The 25,852-nt window shown below is 46.8% G+C and overlaps 1 protein-coding gene and 1 non-coding gene across 2 annotated transcripts in view; both read right to left on the bottom strand.

The window, feature by feature from the left end:
- Positions 1 to 11,328: 11,328 nt before the first annotated feature.
- Positions 11,329 to 11,400, bottom strand: TRNAQ-UUG. The gene has a single exon. It is a non-coding gene; the product is annotated as a tRNA-Gln (tRNA).
- A 10,557-nt stretch (positions 11,401 to 21,957) lies between these two features.
- Positions 21,958 to 25,852, bottom strand: part of B4GALNT2 (beta-1,4-N-acetyl-galactosaminyltransferase 2) — a 29,744-nt gene continuing 25,849 nt past the window's right edge. The window contains exons 10-11 of the mRNA XM_032279920.1: positions 23,835 to 24,054; positions 21,958 to 23,240 (exon numbers count right to left, since the gene is read on the bottom strand). Coding sequence (XP_032135811.1) covers positions 23,035 to 23,240; positions 23,835 to 24,054 — 426 coding nt within the window. The 3' untranslated portion in view covers positions 21,958 to 23,034. The remainder of the gene's footprint in view (positions 23,241 to 23,834; positions 24,055 to 25,852) is intronic.

The raw sequence follows: 25,852 nt of genomic DNA, 5'->3' as shown, positions 1-25,852 counted from the left end.
AACTCAAAATCCTTCCTAGTGGGTCGGGCAGCCCAGCCCCTCCCACCCTTGGGCCTTCCGGATCTTACCCATGAAGACAGCAAGGAGTGAGGTGGGGACAGGGATTACCCCACCATGACCTCAGCATCCCTGGAAAAGTAAGTCACAGCCTCTTTCCTCCCAGCCCCACCCAATTCCCTACCTGACCTTGAGGCCTGGAGGACAGAACTAGCTTTACGGACGTTCGACCTCTGCTGCCACACAGCGTCCCCTGCTTAGAAGGGCGCATGCTGGGTTTAACACTCTCCTGTCCCATCTTGAAATTCATAATAATTTTTGAACAAGGGCTCCACGTTTTCATTTTACACTGGGCTTCACACATCCCACGGCTGGTCCTATGTAGGGAGACAGAGGCCCTGGTCTGACGGAGGAGGCAGGACATTCATGCAAGGGCAGAGTTGCAGGTGGGGTTTGAATTAAGCACCAGAAAGATCTTGCTCCCTGCCCTCATCTCCCTCCTCCCTCATTTCTGTCAGAAGCTGGGGCAGGAGAGGGGCAGGGAGGCGACTTTGGAGTAGTTACTCAATGTCCCCTTGGCCCGTCTGATTTTCTGATTCTCTACCAGACCACGGAAATGGGAGAGGTGAGTGACTCATGGCCTGTGGCATCAGGGCTGAGGAAGCAGGGACCAGGGAAGCAGGGAGAGGAGAGAAGGAAGAAGAATCGTGCACCGTCTTGCCGTCTTCCCCTGCTCAGCCCCGTAGCCCATCTAATCACGCTAATTCCTAACCAAGCTAATTCCTGGTGGAGCCACCTTCTAAAGCTCTCACATGTTCATCTGTTTATCGCTTTACTCCCTCTGCCTGGTCCTCAGTTAAAGCCCAGTCACCTTTTACCCTGATGATTCCACAGCCTTCTGCAGAACTCCCTGCCTTCCTAGCCCAGCTGCGGCCCACTCTGCCCTCGGCTGCTAGTGGGTTTTCTGTAGCTCCCTAGCTTAATGACCTTCTTCACTCCTGGGCACCAGGACCGCCAAGGCCCTTCCGCATGAGGGGCCCTTATTACCTCTGGGGCCTTAGCTCTGCCTCCTACTCACCCCCAGCCCCTACCCTGGCGCCCTGGCCTCCACGCTTCGATATGAAGCTTCTTTCATTCCTTGACCAGTTCATGCAGGACGTGAAACACCCCCAGCCTGCTACGGCTTCTTCATCTAGCTAATCTGGAGAGTGAGTCACAAGCAGGTTTAAATATCACTTTAAGCTTCCTCTGGCTCCTTGAGTCCCTAGAGACTTTGTGACTGAATGAAGAGGTAATTAAAAATTAGGGGGTTCAAAAATTCAAGAGGTGGAAAAGGGTATACAGTGAACAGTGAACCTCCTTTTCTCTCCCTGGTTTCATTCCTGGAGAAATCAATGTTTCCAGCTTCTCATGCAGCCTTGCAGAGATATTTTATGCACACACAAGCCAATACATATAAATGTTCTCTCCTTTTTACACAAATGGTAGCACTCCCACGCTATTCTGAGCTTTTGTCTGGATTTCTTTTTTTACTTTACCTCGTTGGATTTTGCTTACATTTCGTCCACATGTACTCCTGAGCCTTGCTTTTCATTTTACACCACACTTTAGTCTGATTTATTGGTCAAGATTTCAAGCTCCTTGAAGGCAGAGAGCAAGTCTTTATTTTATTTATTTATTTATTTTGTTTGTTTGTTTGCTTTTGGAGACGGAGTTTCCTTCTTGTTGCCCAGGCTGGAGTGCAGTGGTGCAATCTCGGGCCACCGCAACCTCTGCCGCCCAGGTTCAAGTGATTCTCCTGCCTCAGCCTCCCAAGTAGCTAGGATTACAGGCATGCACCACCATGCCCAGCTAATTTTGTATTTTTAGTAGAGACAGGGTTTCTCCATGTTGCTTAGGCTGGTCTCGAACTCATGACCTCAGGTGATCTGCCTGCCTCGGCCTCCCAAAGTGCTGGGATTACAGGCGTGGGCCATCACGCCTGGCTTTATTTATTTTTTTTTTTTGAGACAGTGTCTCGCTCTGTCACCCAGGCTGGAGTGCAGTGGCACGATTTTGGCTCACCGCAACCTCCGCCTCCCAGGTTTAATCGATTCTCCTGCCTTAGCCTCCCAAGTAGCTGGGATTACAGGCATGCACCACCACCCTGCCTAATTTTTGTATTTTTAATAGTGATGGGGTTTCACCATATTGGCCAGGCTGGGCTCAGACTCCTGGGAACGGTGGCTCATGCCTGTAATCCCAGCACTTTGGGAGGCCGAGGCAGGCAGATCACGAGGGCAGGAGATTGAGACCATCCTGGCCAACATGGTGAAACCCTTCTCTACTAAAATACAAAAAATTAGCCAAGTGTGGTGGTGCGTGCCTGTGGTCCACACCTGTGGGCCCAGCCACTCAGGAGGCTGAGGCAGGAGAATCGTTGGAACCTGAGAGGCAGAGATTGCAGTGAGCCAAGATATCACACCACTGCACTCCAGCCCGGCGACAGAGGGAGACTCCGTCTCTAATAATAATAATGATGATGATGATGATGATGATGTATAGGCTTACCGTGTGCTAGGCAGTGTGATAAGTACTGCACACACATTACATCACATTCAAATGAATAAACAAAGAAGAGGATGAATGGACAACCTTGGGGCCAAGCAGCCCAAGTGGCCAGGCTAGTCCCGGATGCCAGTGCTCTGCCCTCTGCCGGTGACTCTGGCCTGGGACAACATACTACAGATACTCCCTTCCAGAAAATGCCTTCCCCCAGGCCCCTTCAGCGGAATAAAAACATTGGAAGAGGCTTTCAGACTGCTGTGAGGAAAGAGATGTTCTCCCTACGCTACTGGGCATGAAAGAGAAGGAAATGTGGAGGAGGTCTTGGAGAAGCTGGAGCTAGGAGGAGAAGGCTAGCTGGGATGGTAGTGAGTGCCTAGGTGTTTTACCAACTGGGTTCTAGAATCAAGTTAGTAGACTGTGATCAGTTTCAAGAAAATAAAATACATAGAAAATGTCAGAGGCTGAGTGTGGTGGCTCATGCATGTAATCCCAGCACTTTGGGAGGCCGAGATGGGCGGATCACCTGAGGTCAGGAGTTCGAGACCAGCCTGGCCAACACAGTGAAATTTTTGTAAAAATACAAAATTTAGCCAGGTATGGTGGCACTCACCTATAGTCCCAGCTCCTGGAGAGGATGAGGTGGGGGGCAACATTCCAGCTTGGGCAACAGCGTGAGACCTTGTCTCAAAAAAATAAAGGAAAGAAAAGAAAAAAATATCAGAGTGTACTTTCGCATGTGTAAGGGTAAATATTTTTTTAATGTATTTAGTTTCAGGACAGGGTCTTGCTGTGTCACCCAGGCTGGAGTATAGTGGCCAACTGATCACAGTTTACTGCAGCTTCAACCTACGGGGCCCAAGTGATCCTCTTCCTTCAGCCTCCTGAGACACTGGACTACAGGAACACGTGACACTAAGCTCAGCTAATTTTCTTTTTTTTTTTTTTTTTTTTTTTTAAGATGGGGTTTCACCATGTTGGTCAGGCTGGTCTTGAACTCCCGACCTCAGGTGATTCGCCTGCCTTGGACTCCAAAGTGCTTGGATTACAGGCGTGAGCCACTGCACCTGGCAGCTCAGCTAATTTTTAAATTTTTTGTAAAGATGAGGTCTCACTACATTGCCCAGGCTGGTCGCAAATTCCCGGGCTCATCCTCCCACCTAGGCTCCGTTAAAGTGCTGAGATGATCAGTATGAGCCACCACGCCTGGCCAAATGTTATTTTAATTTACTATTTTTTTTGTTTGTTTTTGAAAGGTTAATCAAGTGAAGTGGTGGGAGTGGAGTACATATTATTTCTTAAACCTTTATTTCAGTTTTGTGCATGTGTATATGTGTGCCCTGGTTTCTGATGAAAAATAGACATTGGCTGGCACAGTGGCTCATGCCTGTAATCTTAGCATTTTGGGAGGCCGTAGTGGGCAGATCACGAGGTCAGGAGATCGAGACTATCCTGGCTAACACAGTGAAACCCTGTCTCTACTAAAAATACAAAAGTTAGCTGGGCGTGGTGGCACGTGCCTGTAGTCCCAGCTTCTTGGGAGGTTGAGGTAGGGGAATCACTTGAACCCAGGAGGCGGAAGTTGCAGTGAGCTGAGATCGTGCCTCTGCATTCCAGCCTGGGTGACAAAGCAAGACTCCATCTAAAACAAAAAAGAAAAATAGATATCTTACTGAGGGTCATAGTACAAACAAACAAAAAATGGTGAAAGCCATAAGAGAAATAATGAAAAAGTTCATGGTGAGTAAAGTCCTAAACTGAGAATGAGGATTCACAGCTGAACCAAACCTCAGAGAGGAAGGCAGGGTACCTTTTGTGGAGCCTGGTCTCCATCTGAGTACAGAAATCTTCCTACACTCCCAACTGACAGGAGCTTTGAGCCTCCCTGGAAGACTTTAGGCTCCAGCATCTCCGCATTTCTCAAGGCTGCTGAAACCGCCTTTGCAAAGATTCTGACAGTGAGAGAAATCTGACATGGCCAACTCCATCTTGCTTCTAGCCTCACAGACTGACTGTCTTCGGCTTATTCCCTAGTATAGGGCAAGCTAAACATGGGAGGAATTTGGTTTGTAGTTTAACTTAAAAGAAAGGATGATAATAGTCCCTCCCTAAAACTAACCTCCTCCTTGTTCAGGGACCAAAAATGTAGGTGTAGTTTGTATAATTCTTCACTGCTCGGGGGTCATGTGGCCAGAGGTCACAAGATTTGTGATTTGACCCCATAGAAAACATCACTATTTTAAAAACTAGGCTTGGTCTTTTGAAATGCATTCTGGCAACTGACAGACCCCATCTAGATCAGTGATTCATGACTCATCTGAGCCTGTGGCCCCATCCAGAGGCAGATGCAGCACAGAAGGACCATTTCCACACCCTATGATTTAATCCCTAACCAGTCAGCAGCGCCCATTCCCTAGCCCCAACTTCTGAGCCTTTAGGAAGACCAATGTGAGTAATATCTTCATCTCCCACATGGTAGGGAAATGAACTCATGTCAATTGAACTCTTTCTTTAATGTAATGCTGAGGTCTTGGTGAATTGATTTGGTCTGTGCAGGGATCAGGAAGAACCCCCTGGGTGATTTTCTGCCAATGGACAGCTCAAGTTATTAGAAAGTTCATTCTCTTTGCCCCCCTAACTTCCACCCATGAGTTCTCATTCTCTGCCTCTGTTGTAATCCAGACTAGGAAAAAATAGGCAAATAAACTAATGTTGGAAACAGATGTTTGGTGCCACAAAGAAAAATCAGCACTGAGACAAAGGATCTCTCAGCAAGGCAGTCTTTACTTTCTGCAGAAAGGGTGCTCTCATTAGCTATCTTGCCACAAGTGTACAACGAACAAAGGAAAAGCAGACATATTTATCCCTTATGTATTTGGGGTCATCCTTACTGCTGTGTCTGATCTCCGCTGGCTGGAGCCAGACCTCACAATCGGAAAGTAAAATTTGATTGGCTAACAACTTAAAACTTTTCTAAGCAGGTAAAAGGAATGGAGAACAAAAAGGAAGTCCAAATAAGGAAGAGGCATAGACTGTGAGCTGGGAAATGCCTGAGAGCATGACCAGCACAGGTATCTTGGTTACAGTACAAGGACATAGAATGTCCTACGTGCCTGTCAGTATGTCTAACAGCTACATAGGATAGAGTTTAACAAAGAGCTACTAGCAAGAAGCCTTTGAAGAAAGTATTTAAAAGAAACTATTATTTATTTATTTATTTTTAGAGATGGGGTTTCACCATGATGGCCAGGCTGGTCTTGAACTCCTGACCTCAGGTGATCCACCCACCTTGGCCTCCCAAAGTGCTAGGATTATAGGCGTGAGCCACCACGCCCGGCCTGTTTATTTATTTATTTTTTTTGAAACGGAGTCTTGCTCTGTAGCCCAGGCTGGAGTACAGTGGCACGATCTCGGCTCACTGCAACATCCACCTCTTGGGTCCCAGTTCAAGCAATTCTCCTGCCTCAGCCACCCGAGTAGCTGGGATTATAGGCATGCACCACCATGCCCAGCTAATTTTTGTATTTTTAGTAGAGATGGGGTTTTACCATGTTGGCCAGGCTGGCCTCAAACTCCTGACCTTGTGATCCGCCTGCCTTGCCCTCCCAAAGTGCCAGGATTATAGGCATGAGCCACTGTGCCCAGCTGAGACTATTATTTCTTTTTTTTTTTTTTTTTTTTTTGAGACGGAGTTTCGCTGTTGTTACCCAGGCTGGAGTGCAATGGCGCGACCTCGGCTCACTGCAACCTCCGCCTCCTGGGTTCAGGCAATTCTTCTGCCTCAGCCTCCTGAGTCACTGGGATTACAGGCACACGCCACCATGCCCAGCTAATTTTTTGTATTTTTAGTAGAGACGGGGTTTCACCATGTTGACCAGGATGGTCTCGATCTCTTGACCTCGTGATCCACCCGCCTCGGCCTCCCAAAGTGCTGGGATTACAGGCTTGAGCCACCGCGCCCAGCCCGAGACTATTATTTCTAACATTTATTATTATTGTTCTTTAACAAGAAAGGAAACTTTGAAGAGGAATTTTTCTAGTTCCCACATTAAGAAAGTTATCCTGTGCCCTCTGAGTTTCATTTTCCTCCTAGTATAAGTATTTGTGTTTCTCAAGTATCTAAGCTTCCATAGACTTCACTATTCTAGTTGTTTCTCTAGCAGTTACCATTCTTGATTATATTATGGATCAGATGTAGATATAAGGAATTTTCATTTCTATTTTACTAATTCTTACAACACTGCTATGCAAAAGGTACTATTATTGTCCTATACATATGAGGCTCAGAACACTTAAATCACTTATCCAAATTACCCAGCCAGTTAGTGGCCAGATTAAATTTACCAATGTCTGTGTGATAACTAGAATTGATCTCAATCCTCCAAATGTGGTTTGACTGGCCCAAAGGAGAGAATTGTTATCCTGACTTCCCCTTGGTGGACAAACTTTTCTTTTTCTTTTTTTTTTTTTTTTGAGACAGAGTCTTGTTCTGTTGCCAGGTGTCAGTATGGAGGGCAGTGGTGAGCTCCGCCCACTGCAACCTCCGCCTCCCCGTTTCAAGCAATGCTTCTGCCTCAGCCTCCCAAGTAGCTTGGACTACAGGCACGTGCCACCACATCCAGCTAATTTTTGTATTTTTTAGTAGAGATGGGGTTTCACCATGTTGGCCAGGATGGTCTCGATTTCTTGACCTCATGATCCACCTGCCTTGGCCTCCCAAAGTGTTGGGATTACAGGCGTGAGCCACTATGCCCAGCCTATTCCACATTCTTAACATCAGCATTGGCATTCTGGTGAGTGTGTAGTGGTATCTGATTGAGTTTTTAATGTGCATTTTCATGATGACTAATGATCTCTTGCATCTTTTCATATGTCTATCAGTTATTACCAGTTTCCTATTTCAGTGAAGTGCCTGTTCAAGCCTTTTGTTATTTTTCCATTAGGCTGTCTTCTCTTTTTTTTCTTTTTTCTTTTTATTTTTGTGAGATGGAGTTTCAATCTTGTTGCCCAGGCTGGAGTGCAATGGCGTGATCTCAGCTCACCACAACCTCTGCCTCCTGGGTTCAAGCGATTCTCTTGCCTCAGCCTCCCAAGTTTCTGGGATTACAGATGTGTGCCACCATGCCCAGCTAATTTCATATTTTAGTAGAGGCAGGGGTTTCTCCATGTTGGTCAGGCTGGTCTCGAACTCCTGACCTGAGGTGATCCGCCTGCCTCGGCCTCCCAAAGTGCTGGGATTACAGGCTTGATCCAATGCCCCCCCCCCTCCCTTTTTTTTTTTTTTTTTTTTTTTTGAGATGGAGTTTTGCTCTTGTTGCCCAGGCTGGAGTACAATGGAGTGATCTCCACTCACAGCAATCTCCATCTCCCAGGTTCAAGTGATTCTCTTGCCTCAGCCTCCTGAATAGCTGGGATTACAGGTGTACACCATCATACTCAGTCAATTTGTGTATTTTTAGTAGAGATGGGGTTTTGCCATATTGCTCAGGCTGGTCTCGAACTCCTGGGATCAAGCAAAGCCCGCCTCAGCCTCCCAAAGTGTTGGGATTATAGGTGTGAGCCAACACTCCCAGCTGGATTCCTCTATTGTAATCTATATTTATTTGTCAGTTATGCATTACAAATATCTTTTCCTGGCTGGGCGAGGTGGGTCTCACCTGTAATCCCAGCACTTTGGGAGGCTGAGGTAGACAGATTGCTTGAGCTTAGGAGTTCAAGACCAGTCTGGGCAACATGGTGAAAGCCATCTCTACTAAAGATACAAAAATTACACTGGGTGCAGTGGCTCGTGCCAGTAACCCCAGCACTTTGGGAGGCCAAGGTGGGTGGATTACCTGAGGACAGGAGTTCAAGACCAGCCTGACCAACATGCTGAAACCAGTCTCTACTAAAAATACAAAGATTAGCTAGAGGCCTGTAATCCCAGCTACTCAGGAGGCTGAGGCAGGGGAATCGATTGAACCTGGGAGGCGGAAGTTGCAGTGAGCCTAGATCACACCACTGCACTCCAGCCTGGGCAACAAGAACAAAACCCTGTCTCAAAAAAAAAAAAAAAAAAAGATACAAAAATTAACCAGGCGTGGTGGTCCATGCCTGCAGTCCCAGCTACTTGGGGGGCTGAGGCAGGAGGATTGCTTGAACCTGGGAGGTTGAGGCTGCAGTGAGCTGAGAGCAGGCCACTGCACTTAAGCCTGGGAGACAAAGTGAGATTCTGTTGGGGAAAAAAAAAGTCAAATATCTTTTCTTATTCTGTGGCTGACCTTGTCACTTTACTATTGGGGTCTTTTGACAAGAGGAACATATAATATCACATTAATATGGTGAAGTATATAAAATTTTTAGAACTTTTTGTGTCTTTTTGGGGAAGACTTTCCTTCCTATGAAGTCATGAAGATATTTTTCTATGTTGTCTCCCAGAAGCTTTATTGGTTTTTCTTCATATTGAATTCTGCAATTCACATGGAATTTATTCTCTGTTTGATGTAAGTTAGGGAGGAATTCGATTTCAGATTTTTCCATATGGACACTCAATCACCCCAGAACAATTTAACAAAAAGTAGGTCCTAGCCGGGTTTGGTGGTGCAAGCCTGTAGTCCCAGCTACTCAGGAGGCTGAGGTGGGAGGATCATTTGAGTCCAGGAGTTCGAGGCTGCAGTGAGTTGTTACTGTGCCACTGCACCCCAGCCTGGGTCACAGAGCAAGACCTTGTCAAAGAGAAGGGGAAAAAAAAGGAGGAGGAGGAGGAGGAGGAGGGGGAGGAGGGAAGAGGAGGAGGTGGAGAAGAGAGGGAGGAGGAGGAGAAGAGAGGGAGGAGGAGGAGGAGGAGGAAGAGGAAGAGAAAACAGAGAGAAAGAATGAAAGGATGGAAGGAAAAGAAAGCTCTTTTCCCCACTCCTCTGTTGTGCCACCTTTGTCATAAATCAACTGCCCAGATACGTGTGGGGCGGAATCTGGGTTCCCTACTCTGTCTGGTTGGCATATTTTCTTATTCTTGCACCAGTACCCAACTACCTCAATTTCTCTTTTTTTTTTTTTTTTTTTTTGAGACAGAGTTTTGCTCATGTCACCCAGGCCGGAGTGCATTGGCAACCTCCGCCTTCCGCGTTCAAGCGATTCTCCTTCCTCAGCCTCCCGAGTAGCTGGGATTACAGGCATGTGCCACCACGCCCGGCTAATTTTTGTATTTTTAGTAGAGACAGGTTTTGCCATGTTGGCCAGGCTGGTCTTGAACTCCTGTCCTCAGGTGATCTGCCGGTCTCGGCCTCCCAAAGTGCTAGTGCTGGGATTACGGGCGTGAGCCACCGCTCCCAGCCCGAACTACCTCAATGTCTATAGCTTGCAGTTGATAATAAGCTTTAGTTCTGGTAAAGCAAATCCTTCCACCTCTCATGGCTAGGTATTTTTGAGGCTGGGATTGCTCATACACGCAGATCCATTCAACCGTTTAGGGAGTGGGTGGGGTGGGGAGGACGGGTGCTCAGGGGAGAGGTGGGAGAGCAGCACGAGGATCCTCTCTGTTTCCATAGCATCCTCCCAGGGGGCGGGAACGTATAACCACAGTGCCAATCACCCTGTAGGGAGATCATAAATGCGTCAGAGGGTTCCTTGTCACTTATCCTAGAGGGACAGGCACCTCTCAAAACCCAGATGCTGGTCCAAAGCAGCCGCTTCACACACATCTCTCTCTTACAATGCTAAAGGTACGCCCTTTCCCGCAAAGCACGTGCACCTGCTCAGCACCCTAACCAAGGATCCGGGACAGACTGGCCCAAAGACACGCGCTCGGTCAGGTTGAGGACTCCCTTAGACGTCCTGGCGGGCTGAAGAACCGGTCCCTTAGTCAGGGAACTGTTTTCTCCTCCTCTCCCCCCCCCCCCCACCGCTTTCTTTTCTTTTCTTTCCTTTCTTTTTTCTTTTTCTTTCTTTCGAGATGGAGTCTCGCTCTGTCGCCCAGGCTGGAGTGCATTGGCGCGGTCTCGGCTCACTGCAACCTCCACTTCCCGGATTCAAGCGATTCTCCTGCCTCAACCTCCCCAGTAGCTGGGATTACAGGCGCGCGCCACCACGCCCGGCCAACTTTTGTATTTTTAGTAGAGACTGGGTTTCACCATGTTGGCCAGGTTGGTCTCCAATTCCTGACCTCAGCTGACCCCTCCGCCTCGGCTTCCCAAAGTGCTGGGATTACAGGCGTGAGCCACCGCATCAGGCCTAAAGGGGCTGTTTTCTGACTCACAGCCACAGATGGCCTCACTGAGCACCGGACAACCAAGACAAACACGCGAGGGTGGATGCCAGACCCCCAAACACACACCCCTCTGAGGATGGCAGCTTAGTTGTTGTTCGTGACCAATTGGAGTTCCGCGGGCGCTGTTTCCCCGCCCCTTGGTTCAGTCGAGCTACTTCATTGGCGGCTCAGGGAGCAGTAACGAATCGCCCTCGCTCAGAAACCAATAAAAAACATGCTGGCACCTTCGGCAACCAGGGCCCTCCTAGACCGGCAGAGCTAGCTATGCCCCGCCCGAAGCAGCACCCTTCGGGTTCTTTCGGAAGTTTCCCTCCAGGATAAAGTCGCGTTCAATCTCCCTTCAGCACATTTATTTTTCTGCCAGACTCCCGCGCGTGCGCATCGACACCCCCAGAACGGCTCTGAAATGAAAACATCTTGAGAGAGAGGGCGGGACCCTAAGCCGCAGTCCGGTAGGTCAACGGGGCCACCCACACAGCCCGAGGTGGCCGCTGCCGGAAGCGGTCCGCAAAACAGGAATTGGAGGACCAAAAGGTTCAGTGAGGTCCCACCGAGATTTGAACTCGGATCGCTGGATTCAAAGTCCAGAGTGCTAACCATTACACCATGGGACCTGCTGGCTGCTTTAAGCGGCCGCGAGTCTCCTCAAGCCACGAGGACGCTGGGCGGCCTTTCCGGAGGGGCGGCAGTGTCTGGGTTTGCCCGACTGGGCTCTGGGCCCGGGCCCCACGAGCGGCGCGGTGAGGGCTTCCGCGTCCCTCGCGTTCCAGTCGTTTCTGATCCCGGGGATATTTTCTCGTCCTGTGCTCCTCCAGGGGCCAGGAGGTCGGAAAGGCAGAAGGCTGGCGAGGTCGGCGAGGTGGGGCCCGATTGGGTCCGGGGAAATCACGCTCCAGCCCCAGCCCCGGGACAGGAGGCGCGGCGCCCGCAGCCTGGGTTGTTTATTTATTTATTTACCTGGGGAGTTCCTTAGGAGGAGTATTTTGGCCGAGCGGGGAGGGAAGCGGACTGGGACGTTGTGGGATAAGGGTTCAAACCCCAGGTGCCCTAGGGACGCGAGAACGGAAACTATAATTGCGCCCCCAGCCTGACCGCGTCGGTGCGAGTCCTAATGTTCCACGTGGCTGAAGCTCACGAGAAAACTGTTCCAAAGTTTCGCCTCCACTTGCGAGTGCGCCTAATTAAAAACCACCAGGTGGAACTGCTGAGATTAACACCCAGATACCCTTCCTTGCTGGGCGATTATCCTTAATTTTAGGATTAAATCAGATCAGTTGAAAAGACAGTCCCCTCCGGTCTCTCTCCCACATTTTAGTGAGCGCGTGTGTAAACGGATGTTTTTGCAGGTCAATCTGGCAACATGAAATTTTTACACGCCATTGGACTCGGCAGTTTCACCTTTGAGACGTTAACCTACGGAAACAGTAAGGCAAGTGCCAAGACTTATGTTCAATGTTCTCAGTTGTGTTGTTTATAATAGTAAAAAATAGAAAATAAACGTCCAAGTGAAAATTGGTTAAACAATGACAATATTGACACAATAAATATTGTGCAAGAATTTAGGGAATAACTTATTGTAATGATAAGATATACAGGACTAAACAAAAGATCTACTTACCAATTTGTATAATAATAATAATAAAATCGACTTACCGATTAGTATGTATACATATCAATTAGTATGTATAACAATATAATAGTAGGTAAAAGCTACTTACCAATTGTATGTATAATGGTGTACCAATTAATGTGTATAACATATATTAATTATATATTAATAAAATACACCCTTTAAAATATATACTAATATCTAATTCATATATAATATATACTAATGATATATAGTAATGTGTATAATAGCCCATGACTTATGTACAAACAGAAAGTTATGCATGTGTGTTAATGAACACTTCATTTATTTGACGTGTGACATCTGACTCCCTTTGTTGTTTTTGTTTGGTTGGTGGGTTTTTTTTTTTTTTTTTTTGAGACAGAGCTTCATGCTTGTTGCCCAGGCTGGAGTGCAATAGCTCGATCTTGGCTCACTGCAACATCCACCTCCTGTGTTCAAGCAATTCTCCTGCCTCAGCCTCCCAAGCAACTGGGATTACAGGCAATGCACCACCACACCTGGCTAATTTTTTTTTTTTTTTTTTTTTTTCAGTAGAGTCGGGGGTTTCACTATGTTGGCCAGGCTGGTCTCGAACTCCTGACCTCGTGATCTGCCTGCCTCAGCCTCTCAACTGACTCCCTTTCTTGAGGGTGCCAACACTGTGTGGATCTTGGTGACAGCAGCTGTCCCCCAAGGCAGATATACTCAGTCCTCAGCAGTCAGAATGAGACGTAGCTTGGCCAATTAGACTTAAAATCCAGAGACTGATACCCAGAAGCAAGAGTATTTTAGAACTCATTCTGCTGCTAGTGGTGGCTGTGACACCCAGTGTCCCAGGGGCAGTGGAGGCAGCCAGGACATGCCCACTGGCAGCAGAACTGGCATTCTAACCACACACAGTCCAGGATCCTGACGTTGCCTGAGGTCCTGGCTGCCCAGTGTTCTCCTTGGGCTTTGCCCATCTTTCCGAGTTTACTTTTCCAGCCCCTCTGGTGCTCTGAGCTATCTCACATCCTTCCAATGTCTCTTTTCTTGCTTAATGTACCCAGTCCTTTTCTGTTGCCTGTAGTCAACAGCATGGTAGCCCAAATTTGAAATGCTCTGTTGATAATTTATTTCTGGGGAGTAAATTTATAAGGACTTTTCTGTTTTTCTGTATTGCTTGAAAAAAAATTATAACACTTGTATATTATCAGAACAAACAGTAAAGATTTTCCATTTTGATAAACAAACCAATCTCCCCTTGAGCTCCTATGGCTTAAGGGTGAGCTGTTATGGCTGAAGTTGAATGACTTCAGCGTCTTTGGACCTCAGCTTTCCTGTTTATTTCTTCCTTACGAGGGTTATGTGAGCACCAGTGACAGTGCACTGAAATTAACTTCTCAAAAGCTACTGTAGAAACCCTAAAGTGGCATGATGATATTCTTTGACAATGTATAGGAGATAGTTCCTTCTGTCCAGTGTGAGGGTAAAGGTGACTCCACCTTCCTACTTTCACTTCCTACTCTCATTCCCTAGCTTTTTCTTTCTTTCTTTTTTTTTTTTTTTTTTGAGGCGGAGTCTCGCTCTGTTGTGCAGGCTGTAGTGCAGTGGCACAATCTTGGCTCATTGCAACCTTTGCCTCCCAAGTCCAAGCGATTCTCTTGCCTCAGCCTCCTGAGTAGCTGGAACTACAGGTGTGAGCCATGGCCACGCCCAGCTAATCTGTGTTTTTAGTAGAGACGATGTTTCACCATATTGGCCAGGCTGGTCTCAAACTCATAGCCTCAAGTGATCCATCCGCCTCAGCCTCCCAAAGTGCTGGGATTACAGGCCTGAGCCACTGTGGCTGGCCACCTAATTTTTTAATAAGAGAGAAAAGGGAGACAGGATGTAATCTTCCTTCCCCAGAATAGCTAGTTTCCATTAACATAAAGCCACAGTTCATGACATTGTAAAGATGGCAACCCATGGCGTCTTTGAGAACAGACTCAGCCTCCCAAAATGGCTCCTGAAGCATGGAGAGTCCCAGGCTGTGCTGGAGGTGGGGTCAGTGTGGCTTCAGCCCTGGCACCGAGACTGAGGGCTGAATCAGGCAGAGGGGGAGAACAGTGAGGCCAGGGGTAAAGAAGGACCTGAAGGCCAGGATCAGGGACCTCAAGTTTTTTGTAAGCCTGTAAATATGTAGTGGATGGAATCATAGGTGCAATAACGCTCTGAGTAGTTAAATGGAAAGTATTCCTGTTCACTGTCATAGCCATGTTCAGTCCATTTCCTCTGTCCATGCTGAAGCTGCTCACAGTTAGCTGACATAGAATCTATCTTGCTCTGTGTCCTTATCACCCAGTTTAGGTGATACCTGCCACAAATCCCCAACTTTACCTTGGGATCTCGGCTGACCAGACAAGCTGCAAGCACCTCCTTGTGCAGAGTGAGGAGGGATGCCCTGAGTTTCTGGGCTTGCCCTCTCCACCTCAACCCCTATTGCCCAGAAGGGTCTGGCATTCCTGAACAAAATACAAAATTTAAAAGGTAGAGTTGGGCCCAGTGGCTCATGCCTGTAATCCCAGCACTATGAGAGGCCAAGGTGGGGTGGGGGCAGAAGGGGATTGCATGAGTTCAGGAGTCGATATTAGCCTGGGCAACATAGTGCGACTCTGTCTCTACACCGAGTAAAAAAATAGCTGGGTGTGGTGGCACATGCTAGTAGTCCCATTTACGTGCTTGAGCCTGGGAGGTTAAGGCTGCAGTGAGCTGAGATCACACCACTGCACTCAGTGTGGGTGACAGAGCAAGACCCTGTCTCAAATATAATAAAAATAAATAAAAATAAAATTGTATAAAAGGAAATGCACAGGTGAATAAAACTTCCTGACTACCATTTTCCATTCTCATGGCAATTTCTAATAGTCTCCATCCAGAGAAATTGTATTCCTATACAAATATACATGTATATGAATATTCCTTTTCTCTTTTCTTGTGTAGAGACAGTCTTGCTATGTTGCCCAGGCTAGTCTCGAACTCCTGGGCTCAAGCAATCCTCCTGCCTCAGCCTTCCAAAGTGACAAGGTTACAGATGTGAGCAACTGAGCCCAACAAATATTCCTTTTCTTAAAAAAAAAAAAATTCAAAACACTGCTCTGCACTTTATTTACTTAGTACCATATGTTGCATATACCGAGGATTGTTCCATAACAGAATATATATAATCTATCTCATTTTTTTTTTTGAGATGGAGTCTTGCTCTGTTGCCCAGGCTAGTGGCGCGATCTTGGCTCACTGCAACCTCCACCTCCGGAGTTCAAGCAATTCTCCTGCCTCAGCCTCCCAGGTAGCTGGGATTACAGGCACCCGCCACCATGCCCAGCTAATTTTTGTATTTTTAGTGGAGACAGGGTTTCACTGTGTTAGCCAGGATGGTCTCGAACTCCTGACCTTGTAATCTGCCCAGCTCAGCCTCCCAAAGTGCTGGGATTACAGGAGTGAGCCATTGTGCCCGGCCTCATTTTTTAAAATAGAGACAGGAGTCTTGCCGTATTACCCAGGCTGGTCTTGCTATGCTGCCCAGGCTGGCCTTAAGTGATCCTCCTGCCGTGGCCTCCCAAAGTGCTGGGATTACACTGAAGCCAGCCTTATCCCTTTAAATGTTATGTAATTGAAGTATTATTTATATAATGGAAAGTACACAAATCTTAAGACACCAATAATTTTTTTAAACAAATGTATACACCTGTGTGACCATCACCTAGATCAAGATATAAAGTATTTCCATCACCCCAGAAAATTCTCTGGTACTCTTTTCCAGCTATTACCTCCTTCCTCCTTGGAACCACTATGCTGGTTTCTATCACCATAAATTACTTTTGCCTGCTCTTAAATTTTACATATACGAAATTCACTTGCATATAGTATATTTCGTGTCTGGCTTCTTTTGCCAGTCACAAAATCAATCAACAAAATTAAATCAATAATTTTGAGACTCATCCATGTCTTTTTATATATCAGTAGTACGTTCTTTCATTGCTGAGTAGTACTGCATTGTATGAATATACCACAACTTATTGATCCATTCTCCAGTTGATGGACATTGGGGGTTTTGCAGTTTGGGGCTAATATAAATAAATCTGCTATGACCGCTCTTGTACAACCCTTTTTCGGCCTTAGATATAAACTGAAGAATAGAATTGCTGGGCTGCAGGCTGTGTGTAAACTTAAGTTTATTAGGCACTGCCAAACAGTTTTCCAAGACGCTTGTACTATTTTATACTCCCACCAGCAGAATATGGGAGAGTTCCAGTTCTACATCTTTGTTAGTAGGTAGTATTTTTTTTTTTTTTTTTTTTTTTTTTGGTGGAGTTTTCCTCTATCACCTAGGCTGGAGTGTAGTGGCCTCAGCTCACTGCAACCTCCACCTCCCGGGTTCCAGTAGTCTACTGCCTCAGCCTCCTGAGTAGCTGGGATTATAGGTGTGCACCACCATACCCAGCTCATTTTTGTATTTTTAGTAGGGTGGGGTTTCACCATGTTGGGCCGAACTGGTCTCGAACTCCTGACTTTGTGATCTGCCCACCTTGGCCTCCCAAAGTGCTGGGATTACAGGCATGAGCCACTACACCTGGCCAGGTGGTGGTATTATTTATTATCTCTTAAATTTCAGCCATTCTGTTGGGTGTATAGTGATCTCTTTTTATGGTTTTAATTTGTATTTCCCCGATAGTTAAGATGTTGAACATCTATTTTACATACTTACTAGCTGTTTAGATATCTTCTAAGTACTTTTTCAAGTACTTTGATCATTTAAAAAGTGTTTTTCCCTGTTGTCAAAATCTGCCTTTAAAACTTTGGAAAAAAGAAGAAAAAAAATGTTTTTTCCCAGCCTGGGCGACATAGCAAGACCCCATCTCTACAAAAAATTTAAAAATTAGCTGGGCTGGTTGTCCCACTACCCTCTGGCTTGGGCAACAGAGCAAGATCCTGTCTTACAAAAAAGTTTTTCTTATTAATTTACAGGAATTCTTTATATATCCTGATATAAGTCCTTTATCAAATATATGTGTGGTGAACATTTGCTCCCAGCCTGTGGCTTGCCTTTTCACTTTTTTTTTTTTTTAAGATGGAGTCTTAGTCTGTCACCCAGACTGGAGTGCAGTGACATGACCTTGGCTCACTGCAACCTCTGCCTCCTGGGTTCTTACCCTGCCTCCTGCTTGCTGCATTGCAATGCTTTAAACATTTTCCGCCCACAAAGAAGAAAAACTGGGGCAAAGAGCAGATTATAGATGGTCCCTCTGTACTAGAGACGACTATTGTGAATAGCCTCAAGGCAGAAGCCATTTAACTGAGCACCAGAGGCCTGGGTAGTGGCCTGTGGTTACAAGAATAGATTCCCCAGTCTCAAAAATATGTCTAGACAAGATGTCTGGAAGTGACTGGAAGTGACAGGAAACCTGTAAGTTCTAAGGAACTGCCAATCAGATTTCATTGGCAATTCAGTTTCCTTAAAACCCCTACTGTTAACAGCTAATGAGTTTTACTCCTACAGTCATGCCCACGCCTGTGAACATCACTAACAGGAAGTGAGCAATTAAAGCTGTGTGTAGGTTTCAGAAAGGTCAACCTGCCCACTGCCCACTAGATGTGGATCTGGAAGGTAAAGGACAGGGGGGCTGTTCCTAAAGCAAGCTGGTCCAATCTGTGGCCCAGAACGGTTTTGAATGCGGCCAACACAAATTTGTAAACTTTCTTAAAACATTATGAGATTTTTTGCCAACCACGGTGGCGCATGCCTGTAATCCCAACATTTTGGGAGGCTGAGGCAGGCAGATCACGAGGTTAAGAAATCGAGACCATCCTGGCCAACATGGTGAAACCCCGTCTCTACTAGAAATACAAAAATTAGCTGGACGTGGTGGCGTGCGCCTGTAGTCCCAGCTACTTGGGAGGCTGAGGCAGGAGAATCGCTGGAACCCGGGAGGCGGAGGTTGCAGTGAGCCAAGATCACGCCACAGCACTCCAGCCTGGGCGACAGCCAGACTAAAAAAAAAAAAAAAAAAAAAAAAAATCAAAAACCTTCCAAGGGTGGAGAAGAGAGTATGCTGAAAACAGCTGACCTCAGACCCAATTTCCACTTCAGCCGCAGGAAATGGACGCGCCTATACAGGCAAGTAAAAGGCCAGTAGCCCAGGAGCCAATAAGATCTGCCCTCTCCAAAAGCACCGCAGCAGCTTTCCTTTCCTGGGTAAGCGGGTGGGGAAGAAGCAGAGGAAACAGAGAGGTCAGGCTTGAGCGCCCCCTGGAGGCTCATGCAATTATTTGGCTATCAGCACCCCGCTTTTCTGAAATTTGGAATTTAGCAGAAAGCATCAGGGGACCACTCACTGTCCTGGAAGAATAGCTTTGTCATTGGTTTGGTCCAGGCTCTTTGGTTGTGTCTGAAACTCAAGGCTGGAGGAAAGCCTATGTGGCTGGTACTGTCTGTGACCTGATTTTTGCTTCCAAACAGCCCAAAGCAGAAAACCTTTTATTTATGTATGCCTTTTTGTTTTGGAAACAGGCAGTTGTACAGCATGGTTGTATAATTTAGGACATTTTGGTAACAGGAACCAACTCAAATTAGGTTAAGCAAGCCAGGCGCCTAAGCCTGTAATCCCAGCATTTTGGGAGGCTGAGGTGGGAGGATTGCTTGAGCCCAGGTGTTTACCAGCCTGCCAACAACATAGTGAAACCCCATCTCTACAAAAAATACAAAAATTATCTGGGCGTGGTGATGCGTGCCTGTAGTCCCAGCTACTCGGGTGGCTGATGCACAAGAATCGCTTGAACCTGGGAGGCAGAGGTTGTGTGAGCTTCGATCAAGCCATTGCACTCCAGCCTGGGCAACAGAGCAAGACTCTGCCTCAAAAGAAAAAAAAGAGTACTCATGAAAACCAACATCCTTATGTCTAAATATTTAAAGCTATAAAAAATAAAGCTAGCAAACTGTTTAATGTTCTATCCTCTTTAGCTTAACAAAGATGTCATTATAGTGGCAAAATTAAAAAGAACTGTAAAGTTGTGGGGGTTTCTTTTTCTTTTTTCTTTTTTTTGAGATGAAATTTTGCTCTGTTGCCCAGGCTGCAGTGCAGTGGCACAATCTCACCTCATTGCAACCTCTGTCTCCCATGTTCAAGCGATTCTCGTGCCTCAGCCTCCTGAGTAGCTGGGGTTACAGGCACACGCCACCATGCTCAGCTAATTTTTTGTATTTTTAGTAGAAATAGGATTTCACCATGTTGTCCAGGCTGGTCTCCAACTCCTGACCTCAGGTGATCCACCCCCCTCAACCTCCCAAAGTGCTGGGATTACAGGCATGAGCCATCGCACCAAGTCATTTGTTCTTACTTATCCAAACATCAATAATCCATCAACTGAACTCCAAGGTATGTATAATAATAATTAAATTCCATTGCTTGATATGTTGCCTACTTTTAATTGTTCAAAAAATCACCACTTGACTGGGAGCGGTGGCTCACATCTGTAATTCCAGCACTTTGGGAGGCTAAGGTGGGCAAAAAATGCAAAAATTAGCTGGGCATGGTAGCGAGTGCCTGTAATCCCAGCTACTGGAGAGGCTGAGGCATGAAAATCGCTTGAACTTGGGAGGCGGAGGCTGCAGTGAGCCAAGATCACAACACTGCACTCCAGCCTGGGTAATAGAGTGAGACTCTGTCTCAAAACAAAGAACAAAGACACACACACATATGTATAATTTGTAAATTATCATATATTTATGCCACATAATTTAATTTTCTGGCTTTTATGTCAGCAAAATCACTAATTATGCTTTTATAATCAAGATTTTTCATATAATTTGTACTCTAAGAGCAGTTCTAAGTAAAGCAGCATACTACAGCCAAGAGCCAAATGCAGCTTGTGCTTGTTTTTGAAGGAAACCATAAGCTCTCAGTATGGCTTTTACAGTTTTAGAGTTATCTTTTTAAAAGAATATGTGACAGAGACCTTATGTGACCTAAAATATTTACTACCTGTTCTTTACAAAAATGTTTGCTGCTCCCTAATCTAAAGCAATGCTACTTAAAGTGTGCTCTGAGGCCTGGTCTGGGAGCTGTTTATCATCAGCCTACAATGGGATAAGGGGCTTGTGCCAGAATCCCTAATCACAGTTTTAGTTGAGCTATTTTTTTTTTTTTCATAGCAAAACTTTACTTTTTTTTTTTTTTTACTTAAAAAAAGTTTTAAATATAGAGACAGGATCTCACTAGGTTGCCCAGGCTGGTCTTGAATTCCTGGGCTAAAGCAATCATCCCACATCTACCTCTGCCTCCCAAAGTGCTGGGATTATAGACATGACCCACTGTGCCTGGCTGACACTTTCTTGTCTTTCTTTCTGTTTTTGAGACAGGGTCTCACTCTGTTGCCAGGCTACTGGAAAATGGTGGCAGGATCACAGCTCACTGCAACCCCTGCCTCCTGGGTTCAAGTGATTCTCCTATCTCAGCCTCCCAAGTGGCTGAGATTACAAGTGCATGCCACCACAGCTGACTAATTTTTGTATTTTTAGTAGAGACAGGGTTTCACCATGTTGGCCAGGCTGGGCTCAAACTCCTGACTTCGAGGAGTCCACCCACCTCAGCCTCCCAAAGTGCTGGGATTAGAGGCATGAGCCACTGCGCCCGGCAGAATTAGGCAAATTTAAAATTTGTCTTTTCCTTTTACCTAAGCACGTTGTAGCTGAAATCCTACCAGTACTCCAAAGCACCGCCCACAAACTTTCATTGCATTTAGGTGCAATCGCCTTCTGACATCACAAGGCAAGAGATGTGGAGAAACATTTCCCCTGGGGCCTGAATAGCATTAGTCCCAAGGGTGGATGTTTAGGGTTACCAGTCATGCAGTACTAGCACAGGATCCTAAGTGACCGAGATGCCCTGGGCTTCGTCAGTCCAGTAAATGTGCGTGTCTGTGAAATGCAGGGGACACTAGAGCACAAGGTCCAGGTAGGGGCTCTTCTTGCTTGGATCTAAGGGCAGTCAAATGGGACTGTGTTGGAATGGGACAACACAATGCTGTTTCCCTAGATAGCCGTGCTTGTGTAGCTTATTTTTCCTTCTAATCAAAGGCTGTTTGTCTTTTTTTTTTTTTTTTTTTTTTTTTAGAGATGGGGTCTCACTATGTTGCCCAGGCTGGCCTCAAACTCCTGGGACTTAAGCAATCTTCCTGTCTCGGCCTCTCAAAGTGCTGGGAGGACAGGCGTGAGCCACTGTGCCCGGACTGTAGTGACGTTAGCGTACACAGAAATGCATGAACTATTGCACAACAGGATTCTGCGTGTTAGTTAAAGCCATTAAAGCTGTCGCAATATAATCTTTATGACATACAGTGAACCAGGCACGTGCTCAGTTCTGTTTTGGGAGAATAAAAAATGTCTGCGAGTCTCTACCCATACCTGAGAAATGCTGAATTAAGAGATTCGCTTACCTCAGGATTTCTCAGAGGCTTTACTACACTAATGTGAACTGCGGCCTGCCAAGAAAGAGACGCAGCATGCGGAATTTCTCAAAATTATTTGAGCACCAAAATCGATTTTGCTGTAAATCTGTTTTTCAGGAATTTTTATTGATATCTCAGAGAACACATTTTTAGCGATCCCAAACTACCCTAGGCCACGTCCAGGAGGAAAAAGCCTCCAGGTAAACAGAAACTGTGAAGGCAGGGCTGGAGGGGTCACGGAATCTGCCAACCTCCAGGCAGCAGGAAGGCTTATCCAACAAGAGGATGGAAGCACTCTGTAAGTGACATGAGTGCTGAGTGATCAGCAACTGGCCTCCAGTCCCTGAAGCTTGGCGGCTTGTCACCGCACTCATGCTATCTGTTCGCCATCACACTTTGGCATGGGCCCCGAGTTAAATCCCTGGCATTTTGGAATGGGCCTGGAGCGAGTCTGATGCCAGGGCCGACCGCCTTTGTTCTGGTAGACAGTGGGACAGCCCCAGGGCCTTTCTCCCCTCTCAGATGCCTGGATGCCTGGGTCCCAACAAGCTCACTCCACCGACCCTTCCTCTCTTGCCTGGGACCTGGTGACCCCTTCGCTTCTCTCATCCTCTGACCTCGGCTGCCTAATTCTGTGATTGGACCTAACTGAACCAGGCTGCAAACCTCCTCAAGGCAAGGACCCTGGGTTGTTCACATTTTCTGAGTCCACAAAGTAGAACCCAGTGAAAATGTAGGGATGACAGTGATACTGGAGCCGATGCTTCTGACTGTGGCGGAATCTCCACCAAACAACTATCAAGGACCAGGCAGCTGTTCTTTTGAACGAGGACACCAACCAATGTAGTCTTTTGTGTAAGTTCAGATAAGATGATGTGACATACTATACATGCAAATGCTTCATAAAAGGCAGGGCACTGTACAAAATCATCATTGCTAATAATACAGTTTCCACTGCCCTGGTCAGTGACTGGTTCATTTCTAACGACCCTTCACCTTTGATTGGTACTTCCAGTAACTGAGCCATATCCCTTTGCCCTACCCACCAGCTGGGTCGCTACAATGGTCATCTATCAGGAGTCCAGTTTTTGGTGGCCCCAAACACTGGTTCCACTGCTATAGATACCATAACCAGCCCACCTAGTGCTTCTCCTATGCTCCCACACCTTTACGTGGCACACTGGAGATGGTTCTTGAAGTAATGGAGAGCCAGTTTGAACTGGATCTGGGCAAGGCTGTTGGTCCGGTATGTGTTGTAGGTCTTTTCCAGGGCAGCCAGCTCTGAGTCCGCCACTGGAGACCGAGACTGGTGACCTATAGTCACTTCTGGGCATGACCCCACGAGTAGGGTCCCTAGCCCATCAATGAAGAATTCTGCAAAGAGAAGGAGAGCAGAAGGAAGTGGGAGCTGTGGCCAGAGAAGTGGGTACTGTTCTAGGTCTGAGGGAAAAGTCCCAGGAAGGGGACACAGTTCATACACTGGGGAGGTTCAGCCCCACGTGAAGCCCCACCCTTAACTCTAGGAGCCTGTCCCTGCTGCGGAGTTAGAATGAAATAAATAAGCTTATTTCTCAGGCAGAAATATGGGCACAGAGGCAGAGAGGCACAGATTGGCTTTCAAACTGGACAGAACTGTGGACTCCAAGGCTGACGGGGTAAGAGGGAAAGAGAGAGCAGTTAATAGGAAAGGATTTCTGGAAAAATAGGATATGAAGCAGCGATGGAAAGGGGAAGAAGGCAGAGCTATAGGGAAAAGAAGGGGAAGAAGAAGAAGGGCAGCCTACAAGAGACACAGAAGTCAAAGAGGCGTGAGGAGGGAGGCAAGAGGGATCAAGAGCTCCCTAGTCTGGGGAGAAAGGGAGAAAGGGACGCACTGCTGGGCAGCCAGCCAGGTCCAGCCCTTGGAAAGAGCAAATTTCTGCAGCTAACTCTCAGCCCAGCTCCCTTCTTCACTCTTAGCCTTCCTACCTGAGTGAGCCACTCGTTGCAGGCGGGGATCAAAGCCAACTCTTTGGAGTCGCTCCGTGTGGGCCAGGAAGAAGTTGACCACGCCACTGGTCACCACGCAGCTGGGGAAGCCATCCAGGGGTTGGAAAAAGCCTGTCCTCTTGTGAAGGCAGGCCCCATTCTCACTCTGTTCCAGCAACAGCTTAAACTGGAACACATTCCCCAGCACGCTGCCGCCTACCTAGCCAGCAGGCAGAGAAATCCATTTTAGAGAGTGCAGATCAATATTCACCCTGCCTCTTCCAGGAAGCGCTGCCGGACTGCACCTTGGTTATAACAAGAATTGTTATTTCTCCATCTATCCTTCAAATTATCCTTCAGTCACTCCCTTTTTGCTGTTATGGCCATGGCTTTCACTATACTACTCCTTGGGCTGTTTGATTTGCTGCCTACCCCAGAAAATCTCCTTGGCATGAGTAGCCCTTACCCAAGGCCAAAGAAGGTTATCTTTCCAGAAGAAGGTAACTCACTCCCATTACCTGTACTGCAGTACAGGTAAGAGACAGCCTATTGTACAGGGGTGCATTTGTGGAGTTTCCACTTGTTAGATTTCTTGCAGGAGGCTGTTTGTCTTAAGCTGTCTTTCTCCTCTTCTCTGCTCCTGGCTTACGTCTCTGAGCTGCCCATCTATGCACTCACGGGAGAGCTGTGCATTTTAATGTTTGAGCCTGAGCACAACAGATGAGCAAGTCCATCTATTCCTGAAAGAATCGTAACCCTCTAAGGGTGACGGGGTAAAGGCTGCTCGTTGCCCCCCATCATCTGTTCTGTCCTTCTTCTTTTTAGTAAATGGCCCATCTGAGTTTCATGATATAGTCAACTAGCCAACTAAAGACTGCATTTCCAGGAGCTAAACAGTGAGCACACACGGGAGTACAGAGTGGAGTACCAGACACCAGAGGCTACAAAAGGTAAGAGGTTAAGAGTGGACAAGGGTTAGGCCAGGCGCAGTGACCCACGCCTGTAATCCCAGCACTTTGGGAGGTCAAGGCGGGCAGATCACCTGAGGTCAGGAGTTCAAGACCAGCCTGGCCAATATGGTGAAACCCCGTTTCTACTAAAAATACAAAAATTAGCTGGGTGTGGTGGCATGTACCTGTAATCCCAGCTACTTAGGAGGCTGAGATGGGAGAATTGCTGGAACCCAGGGGGTGAAGCCTGCAGTGAGCCAAGATTGCACCACTGCACCCCAGCCTGGGTGACAAAGTGAGACTCTGTCTCAAAAAAAAAAATCACCTGAGGTCGGGAGTTCGAGACCAGCCTGACCAACATGGTGAAACCCCATCTCTACTAAAAATACAAAAAAGTTAGCCAGGCATGGTGGCACATGCCAGTAATCCCAGCTGCTTGGGAGGCTGCGGCAGGAGAATCTCTTGAACCCGGGAGGCAGAGGTTGTAGTGAGCCAAGATCATGCCATTGCACTTCAGCCTGGGCAACAAGAGCAAAACTCCATCTCAAAAAAAAAAAAAAAAGAGATGGTGAAGGTTGAAAAATTCCCTGTTGGGTACAATGTTCACTATGAAGGTAATGGGTGCACTAAAAGCCCAGACGTCACCACTATGAAATGCATGCATAGAAGCTATCTGCACGTGGGCCACTAAATCTAGCCAACAGAGGGAGGTAGAAGTGCTGCACACACACCATTTTATTTATTTATTTATTTATTTATTTTAGACAGAGTCTTGCTCTGTCGCCAGGCTGGAATGCAGTGGCACGATCTCAGCTCACTGCAACCTCTGCTTCCCAGGTTCAAGTGTTTCTCCTGCCTCAGCCTCATGAGTAGCTGGGACTATGGGTACATGCCACCACGCCCAGCTAATTTTTTTATCTTTAGTAGAGACAGGGTTTCACCGGTATGGTCTCAATCTTTTGACCTTGTGATCTACCGGGCCTCGGCCTCCCCAAGTCCTGGGATTACAGGTGTGAGCCACCGCACCTGGCCTCAATAAACATACCATTTTTTTTTTTTTTTTTTTTT

The sequence above is a fragment of the Sapajus apella genome, unplaced genomic scaffold (genome assembly GCF_009761245.1).
Source record: "Sapajus apella isolate SASKATOON/1434 unplaced genomic scaffold, GSC_monkey_1.0 scaffold12, whole genome shotgun sequence".
Classification (NCBI taxonomy): domain Eukaryota; kingdom Metazoa; phylum Chordata; class Mammalia; order Primates; family Cebidae; genus Sapajus; species Sapajus apella.
The sequence above is the reverse complement of the archived record's forward strand: the minus strand, read 5'-3'. Positions and strand labels throughout refer to the sequence as shown.